We start from the raw sequence: 14,972 nt of genomic DNA, 5'->3' as shown, positions 1-14,972 counted from the left end.
AAAGGAAAAGAAACAGTCTTTCATATATTTGGGGTCTGGGTTGCTTTAGAACTTCAAACACTAATATGAACACCTTGAATTGGGCCTGGAAACAAACTGGCAACCAATGTAGCTGCTTTAAAACAGGAGTTACACGAGTTCTACAGAGAAGCCCAGCCAGGAATCTGGCTGATGTGTTTTGGACTAGTTGAAGTTTCTGAGGCATCTTCAAGTCCATTTAACTTGATGGAATTGGTGGAGTGGGTGAGCAGTGATGACATTTTGTCCTTTGGTCTCTTTTGTCTCCATTCTGATTGTGGACTAGATTGTAGATCACGGCCCACAATCTGACTCCCGCCCCTTTGACATCTCCCTTCCCCTTTTCTGAGGTTTCCTGCTTGAAGCAATTTCAAGTTCTCCTTCCTTGCTCTTCAGCCAGAGACAACCACTGCTGTCTCTGGAGGTTTGGCTTCCGCACCCCTGGGAACCTGGAATCAGATAATCCTCAGCCAGGGATACATCAGAGTCAGATTGATTCCCAATTTAGGAGGTTTCGCCATGGGTCGTCCAGGATTCCCTGTCCTCCATGTTCTTCTGGGCTTGGCTTGGGCACAGCTGGGTGAGTTGGATCAAATACTTCCCATCTCTTCAGCCTCCTCTGAACTTCCTGATTCCTCCTCTGCCTACTGTGACTCTTCTTCCTTGGCTACAATCAGCCCTTGAGCTACCAAACAACTCGTGACAAATGCAACATCTCTCTGCATTGTCTTGGGCTACATAGTTTTTCTTGTCAGAGCTTGGGACAAATTGCCCTAAAGTACGTCTCCAACCTTTGCCCAATGGTTGCTGTGTCCTGTGTCCGTCCCAGACTAAAACAACAAGCAAACTTGAATCTTCTCCTCTTCCACCCCACCCCCCCAAACACACACACTAACTCACAGGTAGTTCTACCAGACCATCACTTGTTGCCTTCTCTCAGTGTCTGGCAGCTTCCCCATGCCCATAATCTCCCTAGGATATTTTATTCCCCCAAATTTAAGGGCAATGGACACATACGTGAACAATATGACTGTGTGATTGTTTCAGCTGTTCTTTCTCTTTTTCTACCTTCCCATGTTGCTCAATCAGCTTTGTATTCATTCTCCTTTTATCTTGGGGAATGATCCTAGCTCAACATTTCAGCATTTGCTTTGTATTCAGAAGACCCCTGTTTCAATCCTCAGCATCTGAAGGCTGGGCTGGGAAATAAGCTTGCCTGACGCTGCCAGTCACTGTCAACAGAACTTGAGCTGGATGATTCTGTATAAGGCCGTTTCCTATGTTCCCGTGTTCAGTTTAAAAACTGCCATTTTAAAACATCAGCTTAATTGCATGCCTTGTTACTATGCTCAAACACAGGGCCCACAAGGACTCACCAGGGTGCCAGCAGCTCGGCTTATCTTCTCCCTTGGCAGAGAGAAAAGTGGTTGTGGGAAGAGGGCGAATAGGGCAGGAGCCCAAGCTGAGCAGTAACCTTAAATACATTGCATCGCCAGGTCTGAGGTGACATACACACTATTCCTTTAAATCACATTCAAAGCATGTTTCCCCCCCCTCAAAGAATTCTGGGAACTGTAGTTTGTTAAGTGTTGCTGGGATTTCTAATTCTGCGAGGGGCGAACTGCAGTGCCCAGAATTCTTTGAGGGGAAAGGTGTGATTCCAATGCGTGTATATATTTCGTGTATGCAGCCTGAGTCTCGGTGCTGTAGATTGGAGGATGTTTGGGGGCTGGCAGTGCAGGAAGCTGAGCAGCCAACGTCTAACCCAGGGGCAGCCAACATGCCATTCTCCAGGTATTTTTGGACTCTGAACACCCATCAGCCCCAGGCAGTATGGACAATGGTTGGGATGGTGGGAGTTGTAGTCAGGGGGGGGGGGGCAGTGGTGGTTATGTTCTTCTGTGAGAGTTCCTGTTTCCCCTTCATTCGCCCAGGGTGGGAAAATTAGTCCATCTGTGGCCACTGCACTACCTCTTGCTTTCATCAGGGCTGAGGCTTTCAAACATTCTGTTCTGGCAGGAAGGTTTTGCTTAAGCATAGTTCTCCTTCAGCTGGTGTGGTGGATGCAGCTTTAACATTTCACCAGCGCCTGGTGTGAGTCAGTGTCCTCCCCAACCTCTCACCTTCCATTTTTGGTCCTGCAACACCCTCTCGGCTCCCAGTGCAGGCAAACTGGTTGCGCTCCCCTAAATCTGCCTCTTATGGATTTATTAGACCTCCTTGGAGACTCCAAAAAGAAAAAAGAGTCCCTAAGGATTGACTAGGAAACTTCATCATAAGGGAATAAATTACATGTTCTCTATCCCCTTGGTAACATCTACAGTAGCAAAATACACGAGACGCTGTTTCAAACTCCAAATGGGGGCAAGGACACCATCTATCCTTGTCCTGTCTAGGATATTGGCGGGTAAAACCAGGCAATAAAACTGCTCTTCTGTACTCAGGAACTATTAGAAAATAGAGATATGACATTCATTTGTTAAAAGCAGACAAAGTCAGGTCCAGCAAGCATGGTGTACATGAGTCATTAGCTGATGTGTGTAACTCTTGAACATCCATTTCCGGTAATACAGAGAAAGGAGAACTGATGGGGGGGGCACACACACACACACACACACTTGCATGCTTAAAATTTTAAAATGCTTACATCAGTATGACAGTTTCTAAACCAGCCAGACCTCCCCACACCTTCACTTCCGATACAAAAAGCTCACCATAGGACACATATCTTGTTTGCTTTCCCCCATTAACCCACTAGCCCAAAATCCCCAGGAAGAACAAAAAAATGCCACAGCAATTGGCACCCATTCACAACAACATTTATTTAGTTGGTGATTAGGTAAGACCACCCACTGATCAGAGGTAGGCTTGGGAGTTACAGGTGCACTCACTTACCTGGGCTAATTGTGTAATCGGTGGGTGTCTCACTATAGTTTGAGTGGAGAAGTGCCTATACTCTATCCTAACCCCACACTGGGGTGGGAGTGGGCAGGTTTGGATTGCAGCCTTTGTCTGCTATCTCTCTTTCTATCCCGTTCCATCTTGTGAGAGAGGAAGGAAGTCTAGAAATGATCTTTCCCTGGCTTTGATAGGAGCATTCCAGCTCTGCCAGCTGGGTCTTGTGGCCATCAATGCCAGAGGATGGCACGAATCCGACGTAAGATATTAGGTGCCTTCAACAGGGCTGCTCTCTCACATACACACCAGATTAAATCTGGGGCCTGATCTGGTGCTTTGGAATTGGCCCTGATCTGACCCAGGATGGACAGAGACTGAGTGGATCTCAGCAGAAAATCTATTAAGGGCCCTTTGCATAGCCATGTGGTCAGGAAGGGAGGAAGACAAAACTGTGCCTCTTCTTCTCCCCCCCCCCCTCCACCCACATGCAGTCAGAGCTGTCAACCTTCCTTTTTTCCATTGGGAAATGGCCATAGCTGTCAACTTTCCCTTTTTTTGCAATGGGAAACAGCGCTGGAATAAGGGAATTTCCCGGGAAAAAAGGGAAAGTTGACAGCTATGCATGCAGTGGGGAGCTATGGAAGGACACAGGCTTCCTGCACCTCTCCTTCTCCTTGCTCTCACTGCTGCCAGAATGTCCTCACATTTACAAAGTCCCCAATTGCTCGGTTGACCCTATCCAACTCAGGGCAATCTGGGGTTGCATCAACCCAATCTGGCCAAATCTAAGGTCAACCCGAATGCAATTACAGTGGTACATCAGGTTACATATGCTTCAGGTTACATACTCCGCTAACCCAGAAATAACGCTTCAGGTTAAGAACTTTGCTTCGGGATAAGAACAGATATTGTGCTCTGGGGCTGCAGTGGCAGCAGGTGGTCCCATTAGCTAAAGTGGCGCTTCAGGTTAAGAACAGTTTCAGGTTAAGAACGGACCTCCAGAATGAATTAAGTTCTTAACCCGAGGTACCACTATAGTGTACCACTCTACCCCATACTAGAGGTGTACAGTTATTTACATGTGATGTTCAGTGAGTGCAGAGCCTGTACAGTTGTGTGCAGAAGATTTGAGCGGTACAAGTCAACAAGTGTAAACGATTTCACCCAAACACTTGTATATGTGTCGGACCAGCTTGTAGTTGTGTTCAATATAATGTGTGAACAAGCCTCTTGCCTTGCTGGATCAGTCTAAGGCGGGTAAGCTATGGGTCTCCCTTACCTGGAGTAAGCCCCACTGAACGCGGTGAAGCTGACTTTAAAGTAAACATAGGTTGGATTGTGCTGCATCATTCCATGATACCCAGTATTCTGTCTCCAACAGTGGCCAGCCAGATGTCTCTGGAATGATCTGAAGCAGATCTGTGTTTCTCTGCAGCACCTGATAATCGACAGCCTTAAATAGAATCACAGAATTCTAGAGTTGGAAGGCACCCCGAGATTCATCTAGTCCAAACCCCTGCAATGCAGGAATCTCATACATGACAGGTGGCCATCCAACCTCTGCTTAAAAACCTCCAAGGAAGGGAAGTCCAACACTTCTCTTGTGAGTGTGTTCCACTGTCAAACAACTCTTCTTGTCAAATAGTTCTTCCTGAAGATAATGGTTTTGTTTTAAGTGTCACTGTTGTCATGAGCCCAGGCTGATCTTGTGGTGCTATCTCTCTTCTGAAGGGCCCATCTCCTGAAAGTGACAAGCCATCCAGGGCCAAAACAAACATGCCTTGTGAGATCTGTGAGCAGATCCCCCAAACTGGTTTCTGCTCCAACCACTTTAAAACCACTTTAAAACCACTTTCTGGCAGCATGCACGATCAGTGCATTCGTGGTGAAGGAGAGGTTTTTTTAAACACACCACTCCCCACCATTTCTCATGTCTAAATTTAATTATCACCCAAGCTGCCTTTATATCTACTGGGGAACCAAAAATAAAGACAAGTTATTATACTATGTCTATCTTTCTTCTGCTGCTGTAGCAATATTTTCAGCTTCCTTGGGGAAGGTATGTTGCTCAGCTAATAGGACACCTGCTTTGTTTTCAGAAGGTCCCAAGTTCAATCACGGGCATCACCAGGTGGGGCTAGGAAAGACCTCCATCTAAACCTTGGCAATCCATTGCCCATCTGTGTAACAGATAATTCTAAGCTAGATAACCCAATGATCTGGCTCACTATAAAGCAGCTTCCTCTCCCAGCTCCAGTGCCTCAATCCAATAAGTGTCCCCTGAAGAAGGCTTCCTTTTGTCTGTCTTCAATGCACCGTCAATCAGTTCAACTACAGAGCTACATGTTCTAGCATTCACTCTCGCCATTCTCATCTGTTGCTGAGCTAGACAATTTTTCACTATGGATTTAATAATCTTACCGGGGGAGCAGGGGAGCTTTAGACCAAGTGGTGAACCTGTAGCCCTCCAGATGTTGGACTACAAATCCCATCAGCCTCCACCAGCATGACTAAAGATTGGGGGTGATGAGAGCTGGAGTCCAATAACTTCTGGAGGGTTATGGGTTCCTCATCCCCTCCCATCGCCTAGAATTGCAGCCTTACTCCCTAGACACCCTGAGCATTGCATAAATCAATACATAAAACATTGGTGTCTCACTCTGCGAGGGCTCCCTAGGCAATATGTAAGAAAAGTGATGAGAGGGACCTAAACTTTCTTTCAGTTGCATAAAAACATGCATAATCCATGTGGATTAGTGCTGCATCCATGCTGGGCATCCCCTCACAGTGCCCCATGCTGATCACTACGTCACTCTCCTCCCTGCTCCCCCTCTGTTTATAAGTTACCAGACAGTGGGAAAAGAGACTCTGATGTTATTGTTATTGTTGCTGCTGCTGCTGCTGTTAAATGGTCAGCATGCCAGTCAGCATGCCACAATGTGCCCTCCGTGGTTGTTTTTGCCTGGATGTAATGTGTCTTTCAACTTTGACAATGCCCCTGGCAAATCTAGATGAAGGATAGAGAGACATGTGTTAATCCATGTAGAAATTAACATACTGTATAAAAGTAAAATTAATGTTGGTTGCTCCACCCATTTTCCTCATTTTTCCCCTACCCACTCAGGGCATGTGGCTCCTGGAAGGTTGCTGAGAAGGAAATGTGGCCCTTAGGTTGAGAAAGTTTTCCCTCCCCTATGATATGTGAACTCTGATGCACAGACGATCCAACCTATATGACACACAACAATACTTGTGATTCAGGGACGCTGACTGCTGTGGGGCTCAAAATCAGGAACCTGACCTAATCTATAGGTCAGTGATCTTAGGGCAGGATGTCTAGGGTCCCACTCTGCAGAATGAGTTGGAAGGGGGAAAGCAGCTGGGCTGCCTTATCACATTTCCAAGTAAGTGAAGTAATGTGCTTGACTGTTAAGTTCCAAGTCTACAACTGCCTAGTTGCAACACTGGTCCTATGAATTAAGTCGGGGTGGGGAATATGGGGGCCTTGAGATGTTTCTGGACTGCAGCTCCCATCACCCCTGACAGTTGACCATGCTGACTAGGGATGATGGGAATGGGAGTCCAGCAATATCCAGGTTCCCCATCCCTGGATTAGGAATTGTCTTGTTTTACTGTTGGGGCTGCTGTTCAGAGGAGAGATGTACAGGCAGTTTCAACATGGGCATGTACCAAGTGAATCCATCAGGTTTTAAGTCTGCAGTCTATCCAAAGAATCTCGAATGGCTAAGGAGGAGTTCCGCCTAAGACCCTGGAAAGTGCTACCAGCGAGATAAGGCTAGACTAGTAAAAGTGAAATGTAACTTCAGATAGTCATCCTGTTTATAGACAGACTTGCAGAGATGGAAGGGACACACCAAAGTTCATCCACAGATACATTAAGGCACATGGTTATGCCAGCAGATGTGGTTGGAGCCAACCACACTCTCACACATATTAACACACACACACACAAACACACACACACACACATGTACATGCCCCCCAATGCTGATCTACAGGCACATTAATATGCATTCACACATGCACACTCATACTTGCACAAACTCATGGGGAGAAAGACACACAGGACTCTTAGAAAGGTAACTGAGATTATGGCCTTTCCTGTTATTTGTACGTTTATGATCCGTAGGGTTGTGAAGTCTGAAAGAAAGAAGAAAAACGGAACAGCTTAGAAGACCGATCTCTTTATACTTGGCTGAATTGGGAGCCAATTAAAAGTTCCCTGTCTCGTCTCCAGATAGTTTGGTGATTACTTTTAGAGACCCTTTTCTTCTTTTTTTAACTCATGGAAGTTGCTGAAGCTGCAGTTAGAAGTGGAAGGCCAGAACAGGGGAGTGGGGCTTCTGGACCCTTTCCCTTTATGCAATTATTTCCACCCTGTTTTTCCTGCCCCTGTGGAAAGTTCTCCAAAGAAGATGAAAAAAACATTGGAGGGGCAATTTTTGGCAGAAAAATTATGTGAGGTGAGAGAGTTAAGGAACCCCTCTCATGCATGCTGGTTTTCTACTTCAAATGGCAACATCAGCAGCTGCATTGGGTAAAAAAAAATATGAGCACATCCCAAAAAAGAATTGCAGAACTATATATATATATAACACGCAGTTTTCACCCTCAGTTTCCACCAGATGGATTCAACAGCACCAGCTGACTGCAGGAGGCTTAGAGATGGGTGTTGATTTCCCTACCGTGAGGGACCCTTTTTCATCACCAGCTAGTCCAGCATCTGATTGTTCTTTGATATGCTTTCGAGCCCTTACCAATCAACAGGAAAAGATTAATTTCAGAGAAGCCTCAGCATTGTGGTCTAGTTCACATCGCTGCTTCCGTTTGATTCCAGCTTCCTAGATTAGTCACCTGGAAGTGGAGTGTTGCTTTGCCTGTCAGTAATTCTGTGGGTGCAGCTCTGAGTACAGAAACTGATCATGAGCAAGGCAGTCATTATTCTGACGTTGCATGGCCCAGGACCCCCACAATTGCAGGGGCAAGGCAGCACATGTGAGATGTATCCATTGCTTCCCCTCTGCTGGTCAAAAAGGTAGTGCCAATACTCACATCACAGGCACCAGAACAAAATTTTCTGCTGCCCAGGGCAGATGAACACCATCACAAAAAGCACTGAATGTATATATAGTGGTTTATATTAGGCCCTGTATTCTAAAACATTTTTCAATAGTACTATAATTTTGCCTAATTCCAGCTTTTCCACTCTCTCTTTCTTTCTTATTTATTTATTTATTTATTATATTTATATTTTTATTTATTTATTTTTTGCAGCTCGTGCTCGTAATTTTTGAAGAAAGCTTCCAAACCATTTAACTGATGCAACTCTAATACAAATTTTGTGGGTTCACCTAACAATTCTCAGTAGCCTTAACTAGATTTCCCAGGATTCTTTGGGGGAAGCCATGACTGTTTATAAAGTGGTATGATACTGGCTTTAAATATACAGTGCAGATGGGGCTCAAGATGATGGTGGGAATGCCCTGGGGAAACATGCCAAACCTCTCTTTCTCAAACCTCTTTCTTTTCTTCCTTTTCTTTTCGTAGGAGCTGCCCAAGCCCAGAGAGGTAAGAACCTTTTCACACCCTCTTTTGTATTATTTACTGCTGCTAATGTTTTAAATAAATGATGCAAGCAGAATATGTGAGCCTGCGACAAAGAAACTTTTATTTAGGCTGTTCAGTTCCTAATAATGCTATATCAAGGGGGGCACCTGTTCTTTGAGGTTTCAATTCCTTGACTGTGGTTCCTCCAGATTCTTCCACCACTAACAGCCCCTTGTGAAACACTTCAGTTTCTTCTTTCAGTCTCTCACTATCGAGACATCCAGACAGTGCTGACAGTTGCCCCATGGCGGGAATGGGGAAGCTGCAGCCCTCCAGAGTTATAATATTATTTTCTCATAATATTAAATCCTGCCTTTCCACAATGTCCCTAGTTTAGAATTTTGTGGGGATTTTTTAAACCCTAGTGGCTTCTGTTCTGTGTGTCTCACGATTCCACTGCTGTTTCTCCCCAGACTGTGGCAGCTGCTACCAGCTCAATCCAGGCACCATTGCCGGCGTGGTGCTGGGGGATCTGCTGCTGACTTTGCTCATCGCATTGGCTGTATACTACGTGGCTGCCTGCATCCATCAACGCCAATCAGCTGGTAAGGAGAGAAAAGCCATTCTTATTGCAGATATGAATATTGTCCAGCTGGAAGTAAATGGATGCATAAAAAATGAGACATTTTCAAATAAAAATTGTCCAGACCCATAAGTATTATTCAAAGCTTTACTAACCAGAATTTATTTAAAACAGGATTAAAAACAAACAAGTCAATAATGCATCCAGATAGTTCCATAACACATATACTTGTCCAAGCATAGGCTCAGCATCTTCTTAGAAATATAATATATCTCTAAACCAACCTAGAATCAAAGGTATCTCTCTCCTTACAGTCTCCGTTAACCTGGAGCTGTATTATCTCCCGGAGAGACTCATTTTCACATATTTTTTCCCACTGTGCTTGGGAACAGAAGACTAAAGGCAACTCCCTTCAAAATGGCAATTTGCAACCAAATACCTTACTCACATGATCTAAGGTTAAACACTCATGTGAAAGAGCAGTGAATATCAACAGTTAACCTATCTAGAAGCTCAGAGAGCCCAACTTTGTTTTAGCAAATGGAATTTCCTGCAGGCATTTTCCATTTCCATGTCAATTAAAGAATTGCACTTAACAATTATTGTCCCCCTGAGCTTGGTTGATCATTCCCCTTCTGAAAAAATGGCAGAGGTTAACACTACAGGCGTAAATGTGAACCAGACAAGAAGCTTATAAACCTGCTACATGGGTATCCACTGAATGCTCACGGGGAGTGGGTGATTTTTCCTGCTGACCCTGCCCGTCAACTCTGCAGTTTAGCATAACTTGGGTGTAGAACCTATATATGGAAAATCTGTACAGCTTATGCCAAAAGCAGAGCCCCAGATTCTTTCCCTACCCACCTAGCCATACAAGTTCAGTGTAACTTAATTGGATATGGGTACAAGGCTAGAAACTAGAGCTGAGCAGAAATACTGGGCGGTGAGGGTTGAGAAAATCTCTGAGATTCTCTCCCCCCCCCCCGCTGCCCCTTAGAAAAAGAAGGCTACTTTGCAGAATTTTCTCCAAATATTCCACCATTTTTTGGTGGTGGCCACCATTCTCATGTCCCCCACAATGCCATGGAGTGACATTAGGTCTTGGGCATTGGAAAGGATGTGTTGGGGTGGATGCACAATTACTACTGCTGATGTCCAGGAAGGAAGGAAGGAAGGAAGGAAGGAAGGAAGGAAGGAAGGAAGGAAGGAAGGAAGGAAGGAAGGAAGGAAGGAAGGAAGGAAGGAATTGTGCAAATGTTGCTGCTAATCATGAACCCACTCCCAAGAAACTGTTGAATGATTTCTCCTCCCTACCTGCAAAAAAGATTGTGGAGTGAAATTGTCTCCCCAACTTCTCCTTTGTGCTAATTTGCGTGCATCTCCGCTTGAAACACAGAAATAAACAGATGCAAAGAAACTATTTTCTCTCTACAAGAGGAAAGAGGTATCTTTCCCCTACAGATATGGGAAAGCAGCTTGGGAAGATGATTCTGTTTTTCTAAGCAGGCAAATGGCAGGCAAAGAAAGGACTAATCAGTCCCTCCCACTTGTGCCACTGTTTGCAGCTCCTGAGCTTACTTTCCGTAACTCCCTTTAATAGCAAATGCATGTGGTGAGTGGCAGACATTGGTGTCTCATATTTCAGTGGCGCTCCGTGTAATGCCAAAATCCAGTGCCCTTCCCCACCTCTCGTCTTCCATTGAAGTAAAAGTGGCAGAGCTGCTCTGGTGCCCCCAGAAACTCTGTGCTTGATGTGACTGCTAGAGTCGCACTCCCCAAGAGCGCCTCTGTGGCTGGAGTCAAAACAGGACCACAGCGCGTTTGTGAGAGCCAGAGGTTTGCAGACACAAACAAGTAAACAAGCAGACAATAAATTGCAATGGAGGAGGAAACAGACTAATGTAGACTGAGCATGCTCAGTAGCCACAGGATGCTGCATGTTAATTGGAAAGGGGGGGAAATGGAAAAGGGAGGATGGAGGATGGAATGGAGCATCCTGGAGAAGGGCTTAGCTGGCTGTGACATGTGCAGCAATCTTTTGCTGCAGGTCCCACTCAGTTTCCTTTTTTAAAGCCAAGGAAAAGACTTGCAGAACTCTGCCTAGCTTTTAATTTGGCCTTCTTAGCTTGCAGCTGGAGGTTTTAATTGAACCCTTTTAACCACAAGTCCTTCCTCCCTTGAACAGTAACCTCAGCTCCCACCTGCTCAGGCTTTTTTGTCTCTCTATTTGATTTTGAGGAACATGACTCTGGCTGGGGAGGGTTAGAAACTTCAGTGCGGTCCTAGTTATTCTTGGCTAGCTGTTCCTGGGGCCCTTAAGCAAGTTTTAGCCAGGATATTGTCATGCTAGCTCAGAGGCACCGGCTTGCGAGGGCGATTGGGGGAGGAGCACTATTTCATGTTTGACATCACACATGTGCAACATCCCGGCATTGCGCACCTAACCTCAGGGCGTCGGGAGGAGCCGGACACTGTGGTCACGCGGCTCCTCCTCTGCCTCCTCCTAGTGCTGCCACCGGCGAGAGGCTGCCTCACCCCTTCTTCCCCTTCATGGAAGGCGGAGGAGCAGAAGGAAGCAGCCACAGGAGTCATGCTTCCTCTCTCACTACAGTCTCAATGAAATTCCCCCCACTGGGTGAACTAGGGGTTTTCATTAGAAGGTGCCTAACATTCATGAGAGGGAAGGGGTTCTTTTCCTCAGGACCATGGTAGGGGAGGACAATCCTCCTTCCATATCTGATGAAAGTTGAGGTGATTCCCCATAGGGACAGTGCGCACCCCGGAAATGATCTATTTCAGCTTCTTCCTTCTGGAAGAAAGTACAGGGTTATAAAGACCAGGACTAGCCGCCTGAGAAACAGTTTCTATCCAAAAGTGATTTTGGTTTTAAACGCAGTGTAAGGCAGTCTCTAAGGGACTGATGTGGGGCATCAGAGTTTTTTAGGGGGCTAACCAGGTAGGGTATTAAAGTTTAGAAGGTTAATTATGCATAGGCGGGATGGGGAATGAGTCGACAGGCTTTTTCAGGATAGTAGGCTGTAGGTTTTTGCATGTCTGATGTAGATTTGTGGTGGAGTCTCCTTCTTTGGAGGTCTTTAAGTAGAGGCTTGACAGCCATCTGTCAGGAATGCTTTGATGGTGTTTCCTGCTTGGCAGGGGGTTGGACTGGATGGCACTTGTGGTCTCTTCCAAGTCTATGATTCTATGATTCTTTCAATTTCGTTGTTCTGTATGGGACAATGACAATAAAGATTATCGTATCATATAGCAACTGTTTTTAAAAATGGCCCTTCCAGTGAATCTTTCAATACTGTATATCGTTTCACCGTAGGGGATGTGGTGGGCAAACATCTGAGAGGAATGGCTCACACTTCTGCTTGTCCCATGGCTAGAAAGCCAGGCTCCTTTCCCAGGGAAAACCTACTCTTTAGCTTTAAATCAGAACAAACAGCATTATGCAGAATACCCGATTGGAGTTTGCTCTGATTGAGCACCAAAGAGCAGTTTTCCCAGGGGCAGCGGGAAGCAGCAGAACAAGAGGAAGTGTGGATAAGCCCTCAGACATGTAGCTGACAAATGTTGATAATAACTCTCAAATGCCAGAGTCTCATTTATGCTTGAAAAATAGCATCTATGTCAGCCTGTCATCCTCCAGCTATTTCACCCAAAACATACAGAAGGTGACGGGTTAGCAGCACCTGATCTACACAGATGGAATAAGAAACAAAACCATTTCTCTCCCACATGCAAACACTTATTTTTCTTCTTCTTAGGGGACCTAAAGAGCCCTCCGCATGAGTCCCCATATGAGGTGAGTGTGACCATGTGATTCCTTACTTTGACCCTGAGGCCTACTGATGAGCAGGCCTGTTGTGATGAGCCAAGCGGTTGCCATGACAATGAGCCCTGAATCGTTGCCACAATGGGAAGCCAAACCAAGGCATTATAGCCTGATATGTTTAATGCTGGTGTGCGTGTTAATGTGTTTTTAGTTTATTGCTGGTTTATTTTATTTTTCCCATTTTCAATAGCTTAAAAAAACATTTTTATTGATAATTTTACTATTTATTGGAAACCATTTGGGTTTTTTTCCGCTGTCCAGCAGTATATAGACTTTATGAAATTTATTTAATTAATAAATTATAGTGCCAGGGCAGAAAATCAAACCGGGGCATGCCAGGGTGGCCTCCAATGCATTGCCAAAAAATATATATGAGGAAATGCATGTCCAAAAGGAAAGCCACAGTTGGGCATAAAATTTCCATGTACTAATTTATATGTATGTATCCCATAGGGTGTGCAGATGGTGGCCAGGTGACCTGGTTCTCCTCAGTCTCCTCCTGCCCACTGTAAAGTCAATTCCCCTTGCTCTCCATTCTTAGCAGCCCAAACTATAAAAAAAGAACATTCATTCAGACAGAGAACTGAAGCCCCTTCCGCCCCCTATAATAGACACCCCTGTCCCTGCTGTTGCACTTCTGACAAAGGAGAAGAAATGACTATTCAGCCAGCCAAATAATGAAGATATGCCTTGACACTCTGCTTCTTTCTTACCTTACAGGAGCTCCAAATCCGTGGGGTGGATATTTACAGTGACCTCAAAAATCCCAGCCGTGGAAGCTACAAATAGTCTTCCTTCTCTGTGCTGCTCTTTTGAGCGTCTACGTACAAGATTGCTGTTCAGTTTCTCCTCTTCAGCAGGCCTACTCAGAAGTTGTACTTTAAGGAAAGCTTTCTAACTATGAACTTTCATCTGCTTCTTCTCAATATAGAACTTCCTCCACAGAGATCATCTGATCTATTTTTGTGGAGCGTGTTCTGCCCCCCCCCCCAATGCATCAATTGCAACATGGTCAGAACTGCCACGAGTTGAGACACAAAGCAGAGCTCTTGGTGGGAGGGGGTTGGGACATGTGAGCCCACCTTTCTTCAACCAGGACCCCCTTCTTCAAGCATAGAAGCTCTGGCTGGTGGTGGCCAAATGCCACTGCAAACCAGGTAATACTGTGCCATGCATAAGGCTAGAGGGGAAATCCATTTCGGTTGACATTTAAAGGCCAGCTTACCTAATTTCAGAAACAATGCATGAATGGAAGCAAAGCCCTCCTTTGAAATTTGCACTTTCTCAAATTTGGCAATGCAGTTCTCCAGCCAAAAACCCATATACATGAGGAATATGTCCATATAAATGCATATATCTGTGAAAATGACGCACAAGCAGGCATGATATTAGCTTTGCGAAAGTGCATTTTAGGCATACAAAAAAAATCTGTTCAGAGAAATGTGCACTATGATGCTGATGTATTTTGATGAGGACTTATAAAAAATAATTTGCAAGCCACCTGTTAGCTGGTGTGTGGGGTAGCACTGCAGCCGCCGCCACTTTCCTGTGCATTCTCCAGCCAGCCCCAGAGCATCATGGAGAAAGAGCTGGAGAGCAGGGGGAAATGGACATTCGGAAGCTTTTTAGAGGGCGCCCCCCCCCATTTACACGATTTTTCTTATGAGTGTGGGGGCCCGCAAGGTAACGCCAGTGCAAATGGGGGGTGCCTGTATCAAATACTCCAAGTATATCTTGTAATAAATGCAGTGTAATTATTCCAATAAATAATTAAACAAACCAAACATGGTTTTGTGTTGCTATTCTACAAATATGTCACAATTCATATCTTCTCAGTAGCCATAAGACAGGAATAGGGAACCTGTAGTTCTCTGGCTAGTGCTGGACTCCAGCTCCCATCAGCCTTGGCCAGCATAGCCAATGGCCAGGAATGATGAGAGTTGTAGTACCAAAAGTAAATAGTCTAACAGCATGTTCCCTGGTCCTAAGACCCCCCATTGTACACCTGGCTCCACCACCAGATATTTTTATTTTTATTTTGTTCCTGGGTCCCACTGATGGACC

At 45.2% G+C, this 14,972-nt stretch overlaps 1 protein-coding gene across 1 annotated transcript; it reads left to right on the top strand.

Moving 5' to 3' along the window:
* Positions 1–386: 386 nt before the first annotated feature.
* TYROBP (transmembrane immune signaling adaptor TYROBP) lies at positions 387–14,692 on the top strand. The gene is made up of 5 exons (XM_033158096.1): positions 387–598; positions 8,485–8,505; positions 8,958–9,089; positions 12,841–12,878; positions 13,629–14,692. The coding sequence occupies exons 1-5, from the start codon at positions 538–540 to the stop codon at positions 13,695–13,697; spliced, it is 321 nt and encodes a 106-aa protein (XP_033013987.1). The 5' UTR covers positions 387–537; the 3' UTR covers positions 13,698–14,692.
* Positions 14,693–14,972: the final 280 nt, after the last annotated feature.

This window comes from Lacerta agilis, chromosome 8 (assembly GCF_009819535.1).
Source record: "Lacerta agilis isolate rLacAgi1 chromosome 8, rLacAgi1.pri, whole genome shotgun sequence".
Classification (NCBI taxonomy): domain Eukaryota; kingdom Metazoa; phylum Chordata; class Lepidosauria; order Squamata; family Lacertidae; genus Lacerta; species Lacerta agilis.
The sequence above is the reverse complement of the archived record's forward strand: the minus strand, read 5'-3'. Positions and strand labels throughout refer to the sequence as shown.